This window comes from Crotalus tigris, unplaced genomic scaffold, assembly GCF_016545835.1.
Source record: "Crotalus tigris isolate CLP2741 ecotype Arizona unplaced genomic scaffold, ASM1654583v1 scf7180000018413.2111637, whole genome shotgun sequence".
NCBI classification, from domain to species: Eukaryota; Metazoa; Chordata; class Lepidosauria; order Squamata; family Viperidae; genus Crotalus; species Crotalus tigris.
In genome coordinates this window covers 1,174,940-1,196,353 of record NW_024096990.1, presented here as the reverse complement: position 1 = coordinate 1,196,353, position 21,414 = coordinate 1,174,940, and the positions used below count along the sequence as shown (strand labels likewise).

The following is a 21,414-nucleotide window of genomic DNA, read 5'->3' as shown; positions in this document are numbered from 1 at the left end:
CCACTGTAACCTTATCTCTCTGTTATCATAACAGTTGACATTCCTTCCGTCATTTTTAAATGGAAGGCTACTTATATTCTTCAGATATTCTGTAACCGAGGTTTTAACTGCTCGGTAGTAGACCAACTTGCCTGCCTTATTTTGGGTACCCGAAGATCTGAAACAGAATCTGCTACACTAAGCCAAGTAGCTGGAGAGAAATAGACAAAGACATGTGATTTTTTTTTCTTAACATGATTGAATTTGCAGCCTTGGGGGTGGGGGAAATTAACCATGGCCCACCCTTCCCTCTGGCCTCTTGACTTATCTCTAAGTCCCACCTCCTCCATTTGTTTTGGGGGGGGGGAATGAAAGCTAGCAGAGGTGGGAAAATCCCAGAAAAAAAATGAGATGGAGGGAAGAAAGAAATGAAAAACATAGGTTAAAAAAAAATTAGGGAAATGAGTTTGTAATTCAGATGGCGATAAGGACCACGAGAAGTGAGTTAGGGTGGCATTTCCTGTGAGATTGCTTTCGTTTTGATATCGCTCTGCAAAGTTGGTTGTTTCCAACCGTTTCCAACTGTTTTTGTTTGTGCTTTGTCTGGGTCAGGCAGATAGGGCACCTGTGTGGACAAGAAGCGTTTTGGGGACTCCCAACCCCAGTTTTTAGCATGCATTGAATTGGTGGGGAGGGATTCATGATGGAGTTGGCCCCCTTTCCTGACAGTTAGAACAATTAATCGGGAACAATGGATGAAAACTAAGCAAAGAGAGAAGCAACCAAGAACTAAGGAGGAATTTCCTGACAGGGAGAATAATCAGTGGAACAGCCTGCCTCCAGAAGTCGTGGGTGCTCCATCATTGGAGGTTTTTGAGAAAAGATTGGACAGCCATTTGTTTGAAATGGTATAGAGCAGGGGTAGGCAACCTTGGCTCTTTTATGACTGGTGGACTTCAACTCCCAGAATTCCTGAGCCAGCCACGCTGAGGGGAATGGGAAAGGTTTCCATGCTGAGCCATGCTGGCTCAGGAATTGTGGGAGTTGAAGTCCACGAGTCATAAAAGAGCCAAGGTGGCCTACCTCTGGTATAGGGTCTCCTGTTGGACTAGAAGGCCTCCAGTGTCTCTTCCAACTCTGATGTTCTGTGTATGCTATTAGGAAGAGAATCATCCATTCAGGCATTCAGAGAGTATAAAGAAATTCAGACAGTGTAATAAAAATAGTTAAAAACAAGAGTAAGATCATCAAAATTAAAAAAAAAAAAATCATTTCTGGAGCCCAAAGAAGAGGGGGGTCAGCTTATTCTCCAAAGCACCTGAAGGCAGGACAAGAAACAATGGATGGAAACTAATCAAGGAGAGAAGCAACCTGGAATTAAGGAGGAATTTCCTGACAGCGAGAACAATTAATCAGGGGAACAGCCTCCCTCCAGAAGCGGTGAATGCTCCAACACTGGAAGTTTTAAAGAAGAGATTGGACAGCCATTTGTCTGAAATGGTCTACGGCAGTGGTTCTCAACCTGTGGGTCGGGACAGGGGTCGCCAAACAAAGCAGTCCGCCATTTTTCCCCCCTTTTCCTTAGCTGTGCTACTCCCTTTTATTCTATTGCAGTGGTTCTCAACCTGTGGGTCGGGACCCCATTTGGGGTCGAACGACCATTTCACGGGGGTCGCCAAACAAGGCTGTCTGCCATTTTTTCCTCCTTTTCTTTGGCCACGCCCCTGGCACCCGGTGATGTATAAGTGGTTGGGGGTCAACACAATATGGGGAACTGTATTATGGGGTCGCGGCATTAGAAAGGTGGAGAACCACTGTTCTATTGGCTTTTGAAAGCCAATAGAATAGACTCTCTTGAATAGAGTCTAATTCTGTGGGCTTTCAAAAGCCAATAGGAATTGTCCAGGCTGTCTCTGCCCTGCTGAGCCCGCCAAAAGTCCCATTCTGCAAACGGTGCTGCACCAGTTGAGTAGTCCTCGACTTACGACCGGTTGGGGGTCGTGGCATTAAAAAGGTTGAGAACCACTGGTCTAGGGTCTCCTGTTTGAGCACGGGTTGGACCAGAAGACTTCTTCTTACCCGTTTCCTCAACTGGAATAAGACTTTTTGGGATTCCCTGAGAAGACCAGAGAAACAGTTACGTTTGTAATTCCCATAAAAGTGTGGACCACAGTAGGGGACAGCAAGAAGAAGAGTTGTGAAGGACCTCACCAAACATCTGAAAACAATTAGATGAAAATTGTTAGCAGAAGCCCTGGACAGTCTTGAGTTTTGTGGCAAGGAGGAGGAGCATGAGTTTTTTTGGGGGGAAGGGGCTGCTTTGTATTTTGCATAGGACCCTGAGACCCCACCCCATCAGTCTCAACACAGAAATGTTGCTTCAAGTAAAGAGATCACAGTCGCAAATCCAGAGACGTATCTCCAGACCCGAATTTCTCAACCTGGGCAACTTTAAGATTCTTGGACTTCAACTCCCAGAATTCCCCAGCCAGCTGGCTGGGGAATTCTGGGAATTGAAGTCCGGGCATCTTAAAGTTGTCCAACTTGAGAAACAACGATCCAGGTCGTTCAATTAAGGTATTTGAAAGGTAGTGTTAAGACGTCATTTAAAGTTGAGAAACTTTTCAGATCTGCTTTTAGATCTGCTATAGCTCAGTGATCCATCTACTAACTAGTAGATTCTAGTACACCTATTCCTGATTTGCATATCTCTTTACTGCCCAAAGATGTAGATTACTGGTTTAACTCTTCAACTTTCCTTTTATGAAGTTAAACTGCCTTCTGACATTGTCAAAGTTGGTTATGTGCTGGTAGCTCTTCAGAGCGCCTCTTGCTCTGCAGTTGTGTGTGTGTGTGTGTTTGTATGTGTATGCATGTACCCTTACATCACTTCCTGCTGCAGGAAGTTGGTGCGATCTGAAAATACTGTGGGCTGATTCCTTTGTTTAATAACCTGAGTGAGGCAGAAATTGGCCTGTTCAGCCAGGAGGGAAAATCCCAAGGAATGCAAGTGTCCTGTTGTGACTATCGCCACCCTGTTGCCTGTCATTTGGATTAATCTGATTCTCCTCCTCCTCCTCCTCCTCCTCCTCCTCCTTCTTCCGACAAGGGAATTCTGGGAGTTGAAGTCCACATTTTTGCCAAAGTTGAGAAACATTACATTAAAGCAGTGTTTCTCAACCTTGACAATTTTAAGGCACGTGGACTTCAACTCCCAGAATTCCACAGCCAGCAATGCTGGCTGTGGAATTCTGGGAGTTGAAGTCCACGTGCCTTAAAATTGTCAAGGTTGAGAAACACTGCATTAAAGGATTAGGAACTTGTTTGGTTCACTTGATTTCAAACTGTCTTCTCAAAGGGAAGCTTGTGCTAACTTTACACCCCCAGAGCTTCCTTGATCCCTTTGGCTTTTTCTGTGATATATAGTGGCAGCTGATGCTGACTTGTTTTTATTTGCAAATTTCCATTTATTTGCTTGCTCTTTGCTCCAGCTCTCTAACATTGCAGGGTCTGTGATAGGCTTGTGTCTTTTGCATGTTCTCTTTTGCAAAAGATATATTTCCTGATTAAACAGAGGATGATGGCTTACCGCATTCATATATATATATATATATATATATATATATATATATATATATATATATATATATATATATATATATATAAATGTGGTAAGCCATCATCCTCTGTTGGATGTTTAATATTCTTAAGAATATTAAAAACAAAACAGTGATTCCTGGGTAGATTCATGTTAAATAATAAAATATACGAACACCAGGAAATTATAAAACTATAAAAAGCGCCACATTTATAAATAGCTTCTCCCATCGACTGGATGCTACCCTGATGATGCTGGCAGTAGCCAGCGAAAGCTTGGTTTTATTCTATTAAAACTTTTTATAGTTTTATAATTTCCTGGTATTCGTATATTTTATTATTTTATATATATATATATTTGGTGCTTTGATGCACTATTTTTGGTCACGTTTCTGCCTCAGTTAGCTACGTTTTATAGAACCTTATTTTCCCATTCAAATAGCATACTGTAGATAATGCCGGGCTAATTCCTATTGTAGCAAGGAAACAAAGAGATGTATTAAAAAAAAAATGCTGGCTCGCTACCAGGCTTTTATGTTCTCCAGACTGAACCTCTTTAGGTGTATTACCACAGTTCCCATCATCCTCTGCTGGCTGGGAATTATAGGGGTTTTGTTAGTTTGTATCCTGCCAAACATACCCGATATACCTTCCTCCTATTTTCCCCACAACAGCAACCTTGTGAGGTAGGCTGGGCTGAGAGAGAGGGACTGGCCCAAAGTCACCCAGCTGGCTTTCATGCCTGAAACAAGACTAGAACTCACCGTCTCCTGGTGATTGGCCCAAAGACACCCAGACGGCTTTCATGCCTAAGGCGGGACTAGAACTCACCGTCTCCTGGTGATTGGCCCAAAGACACCAAGGTGGCTTTCATGCCTAGGGCGGGACTAGAACTCACCGTCTCCCACTTTCCAGCCTACAGCCTTAACTTCCCAGACCAAAGTGATTCTTTCCAGCTGATCTGAAAACCTAACAGGTTGTTTCCATAGTTATATTGGGGGGCTGTAATTTGGGGGTTGTCATTTCTCTTTGACTAAGCAAATCTTATGTCTGTTTATTGGCAGAAAACCAACAGTAGCTCAGCTTTTTCTACTAAGTACATAGGAATGTACATAAGAGCAATATCTTGAATTTCTGGGTGTGTGTCTTTGGCGGGACCGACTGTTAAAACAAAAACAACAACAACTGTGGAGTTTCTTTCAAGGAAAAAAATATATCCTTAGCTGGAAGCTCTGTGCTTAAACGTGAAATTCAGTTTCAAATTCAGTTTACTCTTACAAATGTATGCCTGCTTATTACAAAGCTACTAGTCCTCAGGAATGTTTACTGTCCTGAGTTTGCATTTCTCATTCTTGTGGGCTGTCAACGGGCCCAGATGACAAAAGCAAGCCTAGCTTTTGATTTAATTTGTTGTATGTTGTCTTCTGGAATTAATTTCTGTGTCTGCAGGTGGCTAAATGATGGATTGCTTATGATGGGAGGGGGTGTAAACATGTCCGCAAAGGAACTTCCCAATCTGGTTTCATTTAATGTGGACAAATTTTGTTGAGCCTCAAAACTTGAAAGTGCCAAAACTGCCTGCTGAAAAAGCCCATTGTTTTCCATTAGGTGGCTGCCAGTAGTAGCCAGACAGTCCTTAACGCCAGCTTTTAACTCTGAGTCCTAAGAAAGGAATAGAGATAGTCCTCGACTTACATCCATTCGTTTAGCACAGTGGTTCTCAACCTTTTTAATGCCGCGACCCCTAACTGGTCGTAAGTCGAGGACTACTCAACTGGTGCAGCACCGTTTGCAGAATGGGACTTTTGGCGGGCTCAGCAGGGCAGAGACAGCCTGGACAATTCCTATTGGCTTTTGAAAGCCAATAGAATTAGACTCTATTCAAGAGAGTCTATTCTATTGGCTTTCAAAAGCCAATAGAATAAAAGGGAGTAGCACAGCTAAGGAAAAGGGGGAAAAAATGGCGGACTGCGTTGTTTGGCGACCCCCGTGAAATGGTCGTTCGACCCCAAATGGGGTCCCGACCCACAGGTTGAGAACCACTAGTTTAGCAACTGCTCAAAACAACAACACCACTGAAAAAAAAAGTGACTTATCGGCCATTCCCCACATTTACGACCATTGCATTCTGTGATCACCAGTTGCAACCTTCCCAGCCGGTTTCCAACAAAGTCAGTGACCGGGGGAGGGGAGAGTCAGATTCGTGTAACGACCACATGATTCGCTTAACGACTGCAGTGATTCGCTTAACAGCCGTGTCCAAAAAAGGTCGTAAAATCCGGTGCAACTCATAATCATCACATTGCTTAGCCACAGAATTTATGTGGCTGTATATTCATGGACTATTTCTGTTTCCCATTCTTGGAGGAGGATGTGCCGCTTAGTGGCCAAAAAGCCCCTTGGCATGTAAAGAGGACCAGCCGAACCCCCATCGCTGGGTTATTCAGCCTTTTCTCCCTTGAGGGTGATGGAGCGTTGGTGTTTGGGGAGCCCTGGTGGCGCAGTGGTTAGAATGCAGTATTGCAGGCTGACTCTGCTCAGTGCCAGGAGTTCGATCCTGACCAACTTAAGGTTGACTCAGCCTTCTGTCCTCCTGAGGTTGGTAAAATGAGGACCCAGATTACTGGGGGAAAATATGCTGACTCTTTAAACCGCTTAGAGAGGGCTGTCAAGCACTGTGAAGTGGTAGATAAGTCTTAAGTACTATTGCTATGACTGCCTGCCTGCCTGCCTGCCTGCCTGCCTCCGTCCCTCCCTCCCTCCGTCCCTCCCTCCCTCCCTCCCTCCCTCCCTCCCTCCCTTCCTTCCTTCCTTCCTTCCTTCCTTCCTTCCTTCCTTCCTTCCCTTTCTCATTCTCCTTCCTGGTGGCACAGTGGTTAGAATGCAGTATTGCAGGCTGATTGTGCCCACTGCCAGAAGTTCGACCCTGACCAGCTCAAAGTTGACTTGGCCCTCCAAGTTGTTAAAATATGCTGACTCTATAAACCACTTTGAGAAGGCTAAGAAGCACTGTGAAGCAGTATATAAGTCTAAGTGCTTCTGTTATTGCCCTTCCTTCCTTCCTTCCTTCCCTCCCTCCCTCCCTTTCTCATTCTCCTTCCTAGCAGCACAGTGGTTAAAATGCAGTATTGCAGGCTGATTGTGCCCACTGCCAGAAGTTCGACCCTGACCAGCTCAAGGTTGACTCGGCCTTCCATCCTTCTGAGGTCGGTCAAATGAGGACCTGGATTGTTGGGGGCAAATAGGCTGACTCTGTAAACTGCTTAGAGAGGGCTGTCAAGCATTGTGAAGCGGTAGATAAATCTAAGGGCTATTGGTACAGGCAGTCCTCGACTTAACAAGCAGTTCATTTAGCGTCCTTCGAAGTTACAACGGCACCGTTCGTTTTTCAAACTTCCAATCCCTGCAGCATCTCCTTGGCCACGCGATCAAAATTCAGACGCTTGGCCACTGGTTCCTACTTACGACCGTTGCTGTGTCCCAAGGTCACATGGGATCCCCCTTTGGCGACCTTGTGACAAGCAAAGTCAATGAGGGGGGGGGCAGATTCACTTAACAACCAGGTTGCTAACTTACCAACTGCAGGGATTCACATGAATCAAGAAAGGTTGTAAAACGGGATAAAGCTCACTTATCGAGTGTCTCACTTAACGACAGAAATTGGGAGCTCCAATGCCGTAAGTCGAGGACTACCTGTTGAAGCGCTATTGGTATTGCCGTTGGGCAGAATCCCACCCTAGAGCTCTCCAGGGTGTGGCAGTGGGATGCTGCTTTTTTCCTTTTCCGGTGTTGACCCATTTCCCCCCCCCAACAAAAATCAGCTTCTCCCTCCCTTAGTGCCAACCAGCCAGCCTGCTGGATTGATGCCCTGCATGAGTCAGGCTGCCTGTGGGGTGTGGACTTTCCCTACTGCCACCCGCTTCTCTGAGGCCTCTTTGTAGGTAACAGAGGCGGCATTCATGCCACACTCACCTCCACCTAAGGCAGGAATTTCTGAGTAATGGGGCTGGGGGTAGCTTGAATACCTTCCTGTGTATGAAATCTCTTCCACCCCCCCGCCCGTTCTATAGCTTTTTTTTTTTTTTTTTTTTTGCATATAGCCCTGGAGAGGGGTTGGAGACGTTTGTCTTCTTCCACACCCACCCCAAGCAAAACCATGTTGAATCTATTCAATCAATCCGAAGTAGGGCTGGAAGGGACCTTGGAGGTCTTCTAGTCCAACCCCCTGCTCAAGCAGGAGATCTGCCTATACAATTTGAGACAAATGGAGCAGTGTACAGGAAGTCCACAAGTCTTAAAGTTGCCAAGTTTGGCACTCCTGGAGTTACAACTCTGGGATAATAATAACAATAACAAAACAACAAAAACAACAACAACAATAATAATAAAGTTGGAAGGGACCTTGAAGGTCATCAAATCCAACCCCCTGCTCATACTGTTTCAGACAAATGGCTGTCCAGTCTCTTCTGAAAAACTTCCAGTGTTGGAACATTCCCCGCTTCTGGAGGCAGGTTGTTCCACTGGTTAATTGTTCTCACTGTCAGGAAGTTTCTCCTTAGTTCTAGGTTGCTTCTCTCCTTGATTAGTTTCCACCCGTTGCTTCTTGTCCTGCCTTCGGGGGCTTTGGAGAACAGCTTGTGCACTGGTGATACGGTTGTCCATTTATCCACCTCTGCCTATCACAAGTCCTTGGGAAGGATTCAACACAAATGCCAGATCCAATCTAAACATCTGGCTGACTGCAACAAACCATAGTAATAATAACAATGCATCAAAACATTATGACATCCTAAGTTCTTGAGAAGAACTTGTTGCAAATGAAGGTGAATACCAGCTAAAGAACAGGCACTAGCTCTGTCACATTGTTATGTATATTATAATTATAATACTATTTTTGTGGCACTAGGTGTATGCTGATCCAGGCTATTTGGACACCTTGACTCAGCTGCTGGGACCCTCCCCCCCCAAGGGGGCAGAATGGAGTTAGAGGAGGGTTACAATGGAGTAAGTAATTGGCTGGGGTGTGCTTGCAAATAGGAGGGAGGGGGATGGATGGATGGATAGAGAGATAGTTAACAGACAGGTAAGCAGACAGACAGATTGGCACAGACAGATAGGTGACAGGTAGGGAGGGAGGGAGAGAGAGCGAGAGATAAGATAGATGATAGATAGATAGATAGACAGACAGACAGACAGATAGATAGATAGATAGATAGATAGATAGATAGATAGATAGATAGATAGATAGATAGATAGATAGATAGATAGATAGATAGGCAGGCAGGCAGGCAGGCAGGCAGGCAGGCAGGCAGGCAGGCAGGCAGGCAAGCAGGCAGACATGACAGACATGACAGACAGACATACAGACATACATGACAGGAAGGTAGGTAGGTAGGTAGGTAGGCAGGCAGACACACACAAATGAGAGGCAGACAGATTGCAGACAGGTAGACAGACAGACAGGCAGACAGACAGACAGACAATGTCAGAGGGAAGACCAGTGCACCTGCATATAGGAGCTTTTTGATGCAGATATAGATATATTGTGTGTTTGTGTGTGCTCTTTTAAGTCATTCTTGACTCTTGGCAACATGTGGACAAGTCCCTGCCTTTGGAAGGGACTTGCTATTGTTTTCTTTCTAAGTTGAGAGAGACAAGTGACCGGCCCAGGGACCTTACAACCGGCTTTGTGCTTAAGCAGAACCGGAAGTCACACTCTCTTGAGCTTCTAGTCCAGTGGCTTTTAGTTGGTTCCTATTCTGAATTTTATTGATACCGAGTTTTCTGGGCTTGCCATCTTAACATATCTGAAGGGCGCTGTGGGAAATTGGCTTTTAAGGGAAAGCAGTGGGTGTTCGTAAATTAGGTATATTAATTAATGCTGGGGACAGGAAATAGGATTCCCTCCCAGAGCTTTTAATCTAACAATAGAGGGGATGGGAAAAGAGGAAGTAATGTGAACTTCTTCCAACAAATGGAATGTTTAGACCCTTTTTCCGGGGTAGAGAAAGGCCCACTGGTTGAGGTGAGCTTGGCTAGATAAGAAGATCTCCCTGGGTGTTGTTGCCCAACTTCAGCAACTTTAAGATGTGTGCGTGTTTATTGGGGAATTCTGGGAATTGAAGTTACTGGATTTGAGAGAACCGTGGCCTAAATCAGGGGTCCCCAACTTTTTGGGTTCTGCGGACCACTGGCAGCGGCACCAGTGGCTTTGCCGGTTTGGGCATGGGGGGGAGGGGATGGTTTCATGCATGCAACCGAAATCTCACCCGTGTGCAAAGGAAGCTTCATACCCTTGCCTGCTGCTTTGGCGGCCTGGTTCTCAACCGGCCATGGCTCGGTAATGGGCTGTGGCCCCGGGGGTTGGGGACCCCTGGCTTAAATGATCCTGGGGGGAATTTCTGATGTTTTTTTTTTTCCCCAGAGTTCAGCTCCGGGAGCTCAAGGAGGCGTGGCTATGTCCATCATTGGCGCAGAAGATGAGGACTTTGAAAATGACATTGAACCTGTAAGTGGGGAAATGCAAGAGGGAACGTAAGAAGGTTAAGGGGATAAAATGAGCCCCCTACAATAGCAGCCCCCAAAGTTTGGGGTACCAGGGAGACAGGCTTTTCCGTGGACTGGAGGAGGTGTGGTTTTGCATGCTGCCTGCATCCTACAAAGGGGACTTTGCTTGCTTGCACGGCCCAGTTTTTGGCATGGCACAGATTGGTACTGGTCCATGTGGGGGTTGGGGACCCCTGCCCTACAAGGAAAGATGGAGGGATTAAGTTGGGAAAAAGCATGGAAGAAGTAACATTATAACGCATATAGGTAGTCCTCAACTTACGACAGGCGTTTAACGACTATTCAAAGTTACCACAGCCCCCGAAAAATGGATAATAATAATAATAATAATTCAATTGCAAAAGGTGGCCTTACTAGGAACTGCTTCTATCCTGCGACGATATCTGTAATACCATCAAATATCCACATCTGCCTATTCCAGGTCCTGGGTAAGGACTTGATAGGTAGACAAAATGCCAAATCCAGTCTGAACATCTGGCTGATTGTGCGATGATCCATAATAATAATGATAAAGTTGGAAGGGACCTTGGAGGTCATCTAGTCTAACCCCCTGCTCAGGCAGGAAACCCTATACCATTTTGGACAAATGGCTTTCCAGTCTCTTCTTAAAAACTTCCAGTGTTGGAGTATTCACTGCTTCTGGAGGCAGGTGGTTCCACTGGTTAATTGTTCTCACTGTCAGGAAGTTTCTCCTTAGTTCTAGGTTGCTTCTCTCCTTGATTCGTTTCCATCTGTTGTTTCTTGTCCTGCCTTCAGGCGCTTTGGAGAATAGCTTGACTCCCTCTTCTTTGGGGCAGCCCCTGAGATACTGGAAGACTGCTATCCTGTCCCCCCTCGTCCTTCTCTTCGTTAAACTAGACCAGGGGTAGGCAACCTTGGCTCTTTTATGACTCGTGGACTTCAACTCCCAGAATTCCTGAGCCAGCCATGCTGAGGGGAAAGGGGGAGGTTTCCAAGCTGAGAATTCTGGGAGTTGAAGTCCACGAATCATCAAAGAGCCAAGGTTGCCTACCCCTGAACTAGATATACCCAATTCCAACAACCGTTCCTTATATATTTTAGCCTCCAGTCCCCTAATCATCTTTGTTGCTCTTCTCTGTACTCTTTCTGGAGTCTCAGCATTAACAACCCGGTTTCTAAGTTACAACATCTGACACACACACCCCCCATGACCCTGTTTGGGTGCTTGGCAATCACATTTACAGCCATCTGCAATCATCTGACCATGATTTGTGATGTTTTTGTTCGGAGCTCAGAGAGCACTAAGGACCCCATCGCTATTTCTGATTTTCCTATGTTGGGTTCTCTCCACAGTTCCAGCACCCGGACGCTCAAACCGGCTTGTTCCAAAACCTGGAGATCCTCATGAAGCACCCTGCCTACTTGATGGTCTTCATACAACATGTGGTGTTGCAGTTTGATTCAAGCCCTGTGGTGAGCTGACGCATCCGCCCTTGCATTATTTTTTTTTTACTGCAGCTGCTCACTTCTCTTCCTCTTCCTTCCCCCCTGAACCAAGAACCTAACCACCATGAAGCACACACCCTCTCCGCTGACGAGGGTGAACCACTGAACTTTGGGGCCCAACAGGCACTGAATACACACATGTTTGTGCTGGTACTGTTCACGTAGATGTGTGTTAATGGCTGTGCAGTGGATTGAGTTCCAAGGCAAAAAAGTGCCAGGCTGTGGAATGCTGGGAATTGAAGTCCACCCATTTTAAAGTTTACTAAGGTTGAGAAACACTGCAATAGAAGACTCACCGATGCATTTCTTGCTGGACTGGATGAGTCTAGTATGACAGGAAATTGCATGATTCTTGCCACCTTCTTTAAGTAACATTAACGTGTGACATAATATAGTGCTAGCAAAATTGGCAATGGACAATAGAGATTGTTGTCAAGAGCGACAAACACAACATACCTCTTCAAATAGTAAAACAACCTGGGGCCCCATCATAAACCCAATATCCCTCCGTGACTGCTAATTATTTCTCTTAAAGATTGCTAGAGAGAGTGGGTAAATCTTCAATCCCAGTTGTGACAACCGTCTTGATTTTTCAACTCGCTTCCTCACCCCACTTTTAAGATGGGTGGACTTTAATTCCCAGAATTCCCCAGCCATAACTACAGATGTACTCTGGGAAAAGCTACTCAGCTATTCCAAGCCTTTGGAAAGCAGCCCCCTCCCTCCAGACTGCCTTCCACCTTCCACACTTTTCTTTCATTCTCCACAAAGTAGACCTCTAGCATCGCTGCGAAATTAGGGGAAAAAATGGCCAGATAAGGAAGTTTTACAAATCTCAACTAGAAGTCGAGTTCTCCTTTTTTTCAGTAGTGATAGAAGAGAATATTTATAGCTGAGGATTGAACTGCAGTGTCTTTGGTGCTCTCTCAGCTTGGTGAATTTTCTTGCAGACGTTTCATGACCAAACTAGGTAACATCATCAGTGTTAGGAGGGAGTGGGGTTTGCACAGAGGAGGAGAAGGAGAAAGGTAGGAGGAGGGAGGAGGATGACAGTGGGGTCTTTGGTGCTCTTTGAGCTTGGTGGTTTTCTTGCAGACCTTTCATGACCAAACTAGATAACATCATCAGTGCTAGAAAACAATGGAGTCTGTGGAGTAGGTGGGATCTTTGATAGTCAATGAGCTTGGTTGTTTCTTGCAGACATTTTCCCCATCTCATCAGGGCCAGAAAGGGATTGGGGTTGCTCTCTGTGTCTGTCTCTGTTTGTTCAGAGAGCAAGCAAATCCTACCCTCTTTTAGTACTGATGATGTTACCTAGTTGGGTAATGAAATGTCTGCAAGAAAAAAAACAGTCTCTTCAGTAGCTTTTTTTGTTTGTTTGTTTCCTTTAATATCTTCTCTCCTTGTAGCTCTGTTACCTGCACGTGGACCTCATCCTAAACCGCCTTGGGCCCAAGGAATCCAAGAAGCAATTTGTGGATTTCTGCCATGCCTTCTTAGACAAAACTGGGGTGAGTAGACTCTAGCACAGGGGTCTTCAAACATGGCCCTTTTATGACTTGTGGACTTCAACTGCCAGAATTCCTCAGCCAGGCACGTGGCATAAAAGGGCCTAGTTTGAAGACTCCCTGTTCTATCTAGGACAATGGTTCTCAACCTTTTTAATGCCGCGACCCTCAACCGGCCGTAAGTCGAGGACTACTCAACTGGTGCAGCACCGTTTGCAGACTGGGACTTTTGGCGGGCTCAGCAGGGAAGAGACAGCCTGGACAATTCCTGTTGGCTTTTGAAAGCCAATAGAATTAGACTCTATTCAAGAGAGTCTATTCTATTGGCTTTCAAAAGCCAATAGAATAAAAGGGAGTAGCACAGCTAAGGAAAAGGGGAAAAAATGGCGGACTGTGTTGTTTGGTGACCCCCGTGAAGTGGTTGTTCGACCCCAAATGTGGTCCCGACCCACAGGTTGAGAACCACTGATCTAGGAAGAGCTTTTGAAGAAATCTTTCACCCAAATCTTTTGATAATTGATCATGAGGGGCAGGTCCCTTTTGTTTGCCTTTCCAGATCAGGTTTATACCATTTGTTCTCATTGCCCTGGTTTACAGGGTGGTAGGAACGTAAAGGCTTCAGATAGTCTTCATGATTGATAGTTGCTTTATCTTCAGTTACTGTGTTTTGATCTGTTTCTTGCATTCTCTTATCTCTTTCACAGCTACTGAGAGTCCCTGTTCCAAATGCTGTGCAGTTTGAACTGGGTAAGAGCCAACTTTCATGGGGCGGTATGTGGTGTGATCTGAAGCAAGAGTTTAACAAGTGGACCAGATGTGAGCTGCAAAAATCCAGATGACCACCAGATGGCAGCAAAATATTCAGGTTTTCTGAATATCTTTGCTGCCCTCTGGTGGTTGATTTTCTCAGCCTAGATGAGGTTGACCTAAAGCAGGGGTAGGCAACCTTGGCTCTTTTATGACTGGTGGACTTCAACTCCCAGAATTCCTGAGCCAGCATGGCTCAGCTTGGAAACCTCTCCCTTTCCCCTCAGCATGGCTGGCTCAGGAATTCTGGGAGTTGAAGTCCACGAGTCATAAAAGAGCCAAGGTTGCCTTACCCCTGAGCTAAAGATTGTGTAGCTTCTGCTGTGTTATACTCCAGCATTTACTAACTGGATATAAGGGTTTTGTTGGCCGTATTAGCTGGGAGTTATGGGAATTGCAGTTTGAGCACATCTGGAGGGACATCCCATTGGAGAAAAACCTATTTAAGCAGTTATTTGCATAAATCTCTTTTGTCTGGTGCTGTGCGCACAATTCTTTCCTTTGTAGAACATATTCTGGCAACTGGGGAAAACAAATAGTCTATGGTTGTTCTTTTGGCCAGAGTGACTCATGTAAAATCTGGTTTAAATTGTGAATTCAATTGAAAAATGGAACTATTTCAGTTCAGATATTTGAACAGAATCCTTAACTTGGATCGGTTTAGTTTGGCATTCCAGATCAGTTCAGAAATATATATTCTTTCACCTCATTAGTTCAGTCCACACTCATCACACTGAGTGACACTTCAGTCCGGAAAGTGATTTGAAGTATTAAATCACCATTAAATCTTTGAATCCAATATTGGTCAATTTTACTTTTCCCCATTCCTGCAAAATTGTGGAAAAGCCACCGGATTTCGGGTGGCGTAATTAAATTTGGGGTTTTTTTTTGTTGCAGCTCTGCTAATTATGGTTTGTTGGATTGTTTACATTGAAAGAGTAAAGTTTTGGTTCATTTGAGTGCACGTATTTCTGCTGCCTGAAGGGATGGCTAGAGAATTCTGGGAGTTGAAGTCCACAAGTCTTAAAAGTTGCCAAGATTGGACACCCCTGAAATTTTAGACAGAAGGAAAGGAAAAGATGAAAATCCGCCTTGCACCCTTGAAAGTCAGTGTTCATTGTGAGACTTGCGGCTGGGTGGACGTGCACGGCTGAGGGCCCCTAGGATTGCAGGGGCAGGCATGACAGCCCTGGATCCACACACAATATTTGTGTTAACTTTCTGCAGTGGGGCAAGACAACATGGCGGGTTCAGCTGCTGTTCCAATCCGCCCGACTTTGATCCAAGCTGCAGGTCCCACCCACTTGCTAACCTTCCCCATCTCTGCCAAAGCCTCTCCTCTCATCTACCCTACACACACACACACACACACACACACACACACACACACACACACACACAACCTCTTAGTTTTGCTACAGCTGCTGGCACGGGTGAAACTAAATGAAAGACAGGAAGCTGAAGAACAGTGGGACAGCTGCTGTTTTCCTGCCAACAATTAGCTCATCTCATCTGAGTCGTCCCCCCCCCAGCAGGGAAGGACGGGAGCCTTGTTGGTGTGTGTGTGTGTGTGTGTGTGTGTGTGTGTGTCCCCTAGGGCCAGCTGGTTCCATAGCCTCTGAGTGTCACCTAGCGGCCACACCTGCAGATTGCAACACCATGCCACCCACTTGTGGGTGAGCACACATACCAACACATGCTCCGGAAGACTGTTTTTTTGTTTTGTTTTTTTCACTCAAAAGAGATCCTGAAATAGCAGGGGGGGGGGAGTTAGGAGGCCAGTTGGAAGCTCTGTAGGCAGAGCATAAATCTTATTTCTGGGGTGGGGAAGCCCTTTGAGCTGTGCAGAAGGGCTCCTTCCCCAAAAGACTGGGGAAGGGAAGGGCTGAGCAACATCCTGTCACCCTCTTCTGTAAGGGAGGTCTCTGAGGTGTATCAAGAGAAAAAAAAAAAAGAGAAGAGGCAGAAGCGTAGCGGAGGTTCCTGGTTTAGAAAAGGTGGCAAAGAAACTCGCATTTTTATTTCGTTGTGCGTTTAAGTATTTATTTATTTATTTTAGGGTTGGTTTTTTTTTTAAAAAAAATTATTTTTATAAACAAGTCAAAGCTGGGAATATGCCTAATACTCCATCCTCCTCTTATTTTCCCCATGACAACAACCCTGTGAGGTGGATTGAGCTGAGAGAGAGAGGGGGCGGGGAGGAACCGGCCCCAAGTCACCGGTCTGGCTTTCAGGCCCAAGGCAGAACTAGAACTCACCATCTCCTGGCGATGGGTCCAAAGTCGCCCAGCTGGCTTTCACGCCCAGGGCAGGACTAGAACTCATAGCCTCCTGGTTTCTAGACTTCTAGCGCCTTCACCGCTAGACCGGGTTAGAATAAATGCATATTAAATAACTGCAAATCTTTAGCAAGTGGTAGGACTCTAATCCTGGAGGGGGAAGTGAGAATTCTCCAACCAGCCTGCTGGAAGTTGATGCCCAAACGTTTTTAAAGTTGCCGAGGTTGAAAAAAGCTGCCATAACTATGAATAGCTTCCTTTCCCTTGCCAATATTTTCCCCATGTTCTTATTTTTGATCTGAGGGACCTCTTTGGGCCTCGCCAGATCACCGCCCTATGGATCTCAACGGAGGAGACCAACTGCTTCAAACCCAGAATTGTCCCCTCCGCCATGTCTGCCAACAGCTGCACCACCCTACAAATGGTCGCCTCGTAATTCTAGCAAGGTTTCTTCTGATCCAGGAACAACTTCCTTTATGGGAGCAGGCCAAGGACCGTGGCATGGGAGCAGCTGCAAACAATTTGCCTTGCTTGTGCTGTGTTTGCACAAAATCACAGCCCGGGTCCCTCCCCTGGAGCGGACTTCAAATCCCCCCATGGTTCTCAGCTCACCACAGCAGACCAAGCCCTCCTATTTATCCTGCAGGCCAGTTGCCAGGACAGCTGGGAAAGCTTTTGGAGGGATTTATTCTAAGTTTATGTCAGTGTCCTGTCTTTTGGTCTGCAGTCTTTTTTTTTAATTGCTCTTTTTGTACAAATATAGCAGCAGAAATATCCCTCTGGACTTGGAAGGCCGCTAACCACAAAAAGAAAGTCCAAGCGATGCAGTGTTTTCACAGGGGCTCTTTGTGGCAGGACGAATTTAGACACGGGATGGAGGCAGGAGCAAAACTCCACCAGAAATCTTTGGGAATGGTAGCCGTGCAAAATCCATGTTGGAAATGGATTCTTTTGAGTGTCGAATTGACCAAAGTTTTGCAAGCTTTGCCTAGGTTAGGGCTGGGAAACTTGAAGTTGCCGATACTCTCTTCTATACAAATCTATTTGTAGCTCAGGGTGGAACTGTGGGGTCTCTCTGAGATTGGTGGTTTTATTGCCGACGTTTCATTACCCAACTAGGGAACATCATCAGTGTTAGAAAGGAGTGGAGTTTGTGGCGTGAAGGAGGAGGAGAACTGTGGGCTCCTTAATACTCTCTGAGCTTAGTAGTTTTCTTGCAGACGTTTCATTACCCAACTAGGGAACATCATCCGTGCTAGAAGGGAGTGGGGTTTGCAGAATGGAGGAGAAGGGCTGTGGGGTCCTTGATGTCCTTCAAGTTTGGTTGTTTTCTTGCAGATCTTTCATTAGACCAAACTAGGGAACATCATCAGTGTTAGAAGGGAGAGCAAATTCCACTCACTTCTATCACTGATGATGTTACTTAGTTGGGTAATGAAATGTCGGCCTAGGGCCCTTGTGACTCTTTTTCCTTGCCCCCAAAGCTGTCTTAAACCATGACTGCTGAACAGTTGGCTGTGAGTTTTAGGTTTTCTCTTCTTTTCTGATCGCAGACCGAAACAGACCTGATCTCATCCCGGAAGACCAACTGAAAAAATATTTGCAGGACATCCAATCTTTTCAAGCAACGGAGATCTCCCAGCAGTTGGAGGACTTCAGGTTTGCAATCCGCCATTCTCAAGACCCCCTCAAAAGCCTTCACTGCAGCTTCCCACAATCAAAGTCACAAGCAGGAGGTCACAAATACCGGCCATGGGGCATTGTGCTTAATGGCCACGTGGGCTTCACTTAATGATGGCAACTGGCATTGCCAGGAATGCTGTCGCTAAGTGATACCACCGCCTCACTTAATGATGAAAATTCCAGTCTCAACCGCTGTTATTAACGGAGGGCTGCCTGCAATTGGGTCAAACAGTTTTAAGAACCACTGTTTGCAGAAGGATTTAGCTAATCTGGTCAGGGATTGTGCAGCAGGGGTTCAAATGAAGTCAGAGATGCTGACCTGAACTTGTAATTTTATACAAATAAATATATTTAACATCTGTGTTTACAGCAAACAAGATAGGCAAACGGGAGCATTATGAGGTAAATCACAGGGCACGCAGAAGAAAAAAAGGCGGGAAAAATGGGAAACTCTCCTTTTACACCCACAGTAACCAGTCACAGCACAGATTGCCTCACACAGGAGTCAGCACTCTCCAGTCAATCACAACTGTGTGTTCTGGCTCACTGTAACAACCTCATTGCTCCAGCTCCTAAATTTAAATATCTTAACAAGGCTTTTGGTTCCAACAGCTAGAGAAATAAGTGACTGAGTTCATTGTAAGGATGGGTTGGGATGTAGATTCAAAGAGGAAAATTAGGATAGAAAAGAATAAAATAGAAATGGAATTGGAATTGGAATTGGAAATGGAATGGAATAGAATAGAATAGAATAGAACAGAATTAAGAGATTATAGAATAGAATAAGAATAGAATAGAAATAGAACAAGAATAGAAATGGAATGGAATAGAATAGAATAGAATAGAATAGAATAGAATTAGAAATAATAGAATTAAGAGATCATAGAATAGAATAAGAATAGAATAGAAATAGAATAAGAATAGAATAAGGAATGGAATAGAATAGAATAGAATAGAATAGAAAAGAATATTCTGGTGTACAGGTAGTCCTCAATTTATGACAAATTCTGGGATCAGAATTTCCATTACGAAGTGAGTGGTGGTTAAGTAAGTTGTGCCCCAATTTTACAACCTCTTTTTCCCATGGATATTTAAGTTCTTGTGAAGAGCTTCATCTGTTGGAACCACGACACCAGGTGTCAGACCTGACCACCGTGTGATGGGGTGAGCTCCCGTTCTCTGCTTCAGCTCCTGCCCACCTAGCAGTTTGAAAGCACGCCGATGCGAGTAGATAAATGGGTACCACTTCAGTGGGAGGGTAACAGAATTCTTTATGCCTCGGCGTAAAGTCATGCTGGCCACATCACCACAGGAAATATCTTCGGACAACGCTGGTTCCCTCAGCTAAGAAATGGAGATGAGCAGCGTCCCCTAAAGTTGGACATGACTGGACAGGGGAAACCTTTAGGTTTATGTTGTACAAACTCAGCCTGTTGTACGCGCAATCTTAGATGTCTTCGGACAGGCATGGGCAAGCTAAGTTAGGAAAAGTATTTGCACAACTTGCTGGGTTTGGTTAGTTTCACACTTCATTAGGTTTCTCTATAGCTTAGCATGTTGTGCTCGGGGCTTTGCTGATGACTCCAAGCTTTTGTGCCAACGCTGGAAATGGATTTTAATTCCGTTGAATTCACCTATTAATTCCATCCTGTGGACAGAGCTCGACTGCCTGTTCTTTGTTTCCGCAGGGAAAAAAGGAAAATGGGAATGACTCCAGGAGAGAAGGAGCTTTTTGAACTGGAAGGCTATCGGACCAAGGACAAAGGCATCAGAGAGGCCAAAGAGAAACAGCTGGCGGAGCAGCTGTTGGTCAAACTGGAGGAGATGCAGTGAGTGAAGTTCTCCTGACTTACTGCTGTGCGTGGACTATTAGCTTGCCCTTTCAGCTTCCTCCTTCATCATAGCAGAGATGCCGTCCCTTCTTGGACGTTGTTCTAGCTATGCTCCAAGCCTTGCACCCCTGAACCCCTTCTGCTAGCCTTCATCTCTTCCAGGCGCCATCTTGATTCTAAGTTGCCATCATACTTGGGAAGATGGTCTTCCACATCCATCACAGCAGAGTTGGAAAGAGTCCTAAACACCTCCACACCTTGCTGCAGGTGTCACCCTCGGGTTTATGGACCCACGTGGAGGATTAAGATCTTGGCATACCTCCGTTAATGCCTGTGCCGACATTTTGTAACAATAAATGACTTTTAGGAAAATCAGTGCCCAGAAGTTCTTTGAAGTGTTTCATTAGCCGGAAGCATAACAACGTGCCAAGATCTAAATTCTCTTCCCCTGAGCAATTAAATTATCAGCATGTTCCCTTCCCAAAGTAGCTGTCATATATCACGGTTATCCAATTAGTAAAAAGGTCAAAGGTTTGCTTCCTCTCTCTTTCCCTTTACCCTCTTCTGCTCTGCATTAACTCTAAAAATACCAGACAGTTCTGCATATTGTCAAAAGCAAGAATATACAGTATTTGCAGCATTGACATCTGTCCTATTGGGGGGCCTGTAGCTGGGCTGGGGCAGAAAGCACCCCTCATTCTCAGAAAGGAAGGAGAGAACCAATTTAGAACTAAGGAGAAATTTCCTGACTGTTAGAAAAATGAATCGGTGGGACAACCTGCCTCCAGAACTTGTGAATGCTCCAACACTGGAAATTCTTAAGAAAAGGTTGGACAACAATTTGTTGTCTGAAATTGTATATAGGCTTTTCTCCCCTGAGTAGGGGGTTGGACTAGAAGACCTCCAAGGTCCCTTCCAACTCTTGTTAGTCTGCAACCATTTAGCTTTGAGTAGCTGTCCCTGCTGGTCTACCTTTATAGTGGACCATCCTCTGTTCTATTCCAGGGGCAGATCCCATCCATGGTTTCTATTTCAAGAAAGACCCCCTCCCTGCCAGCTGGGATCTCCCTTCCTAGCCCTTATTTCCTCCCATCCTTTTTTTCCCAGGCTGGAAGCCTCTGGGTCTGGCAGCCATCCCATCAGGGCTGGGATGAGAGTGGGGAGCCAGCCAGATCATCAGTAGCGAGACCCTGGCAAGTCCCTGCTGGATAATAGGATCCAGCTGGCAAAAGGGGAGGAGAGGGGAGGGGGAATGTTCCCCACCCATCCGGGGATGTTGCCTCTGGTTGCATCATCCTTGCCGGCTGTATAAACGCCCCTGGCGGCCCCTTGCCCCTTCAGTTGCTGTATGCCACTCCATCCAGCAGCCGCTTTCTGCTCCAGACAGAACATGTTTATTTGCCTTTTGAATACTTTTCTGCTTCTGCTGAGCAAAAATGGGGCGGTGCTACCGGTAAGTTTTCCAGAAACAAAAAGGGGGGTGGGCAAGGGGCATACAGTAAGACAGGGGTGGCTTGGAGAGTCTGTTGTCCCGGAGGAAGAAAGGGGGCATCGCTGACAGACTATTATCTGTCAGAGGCTTTGTACTACAACTCCCATTAGCCCCAGCCAGTGGCAAGGGATCATGGGCCCCTAAACATCTGGCTGTAGGTGGTTTGCTTTCTCTTCGTCCTGGGAAGGCAGACTGAATTGTTA

The 21,414-nt window shown here is 45.5% G+C and overlaps 1 protein-coding gene across 7 annotated transcripts in view; it reads left to right on the top strand.

Moving 5' to 3' along the window:
• Window positions 1-21,414, top strand: part of ARHGEF1 (Rho guanine nucleotide exchange factor 1) — a 58,713-nt gene that overhangs the window by 4,825 nt on the left and 32,474 nt on the right. For 6 of the 7 annotated variants that reach the window (XM_039352187.1, XM_039352186.1, XM_039352185.1 and 3 more), the window contains exons 2-8: window positions 8,483-8,580; window positions 10,001-10,084; window positions 11,458-11,577; window positions 13,020-13,121; window positions 13,823-13,865; window positions 17,758-17,863; window positions 19,576-19,716. In XM_039352187.1, the coding sequence (XP_039208121.1) occupies window positions 8,554-8,580; window positions 10,001-10,084; window positions 11,458-11,577; window positions 13,020-13,121; window positions 13,823-13,865; window positions 17,758-17,863; window positions 19,576-19,716 (623 nt within the window). In that variant the 5' untranslated portion in view covers window positions 8,483-8,553. Of the gene's footprint in view, window positions 1-8,482; window positions 8,581-10,000; window positions 10,085-11,457; window positions 11,578-13,019; window positions 13,122-13,822; window positions 13,866-17,757; window positions 17,864-19,575; window positions 19,717-21,047; window positions 21,173-21,414 lie in introns of those variants that run through there. The other variant, XM_039352190.1, reaches the window with a different exon arrangement.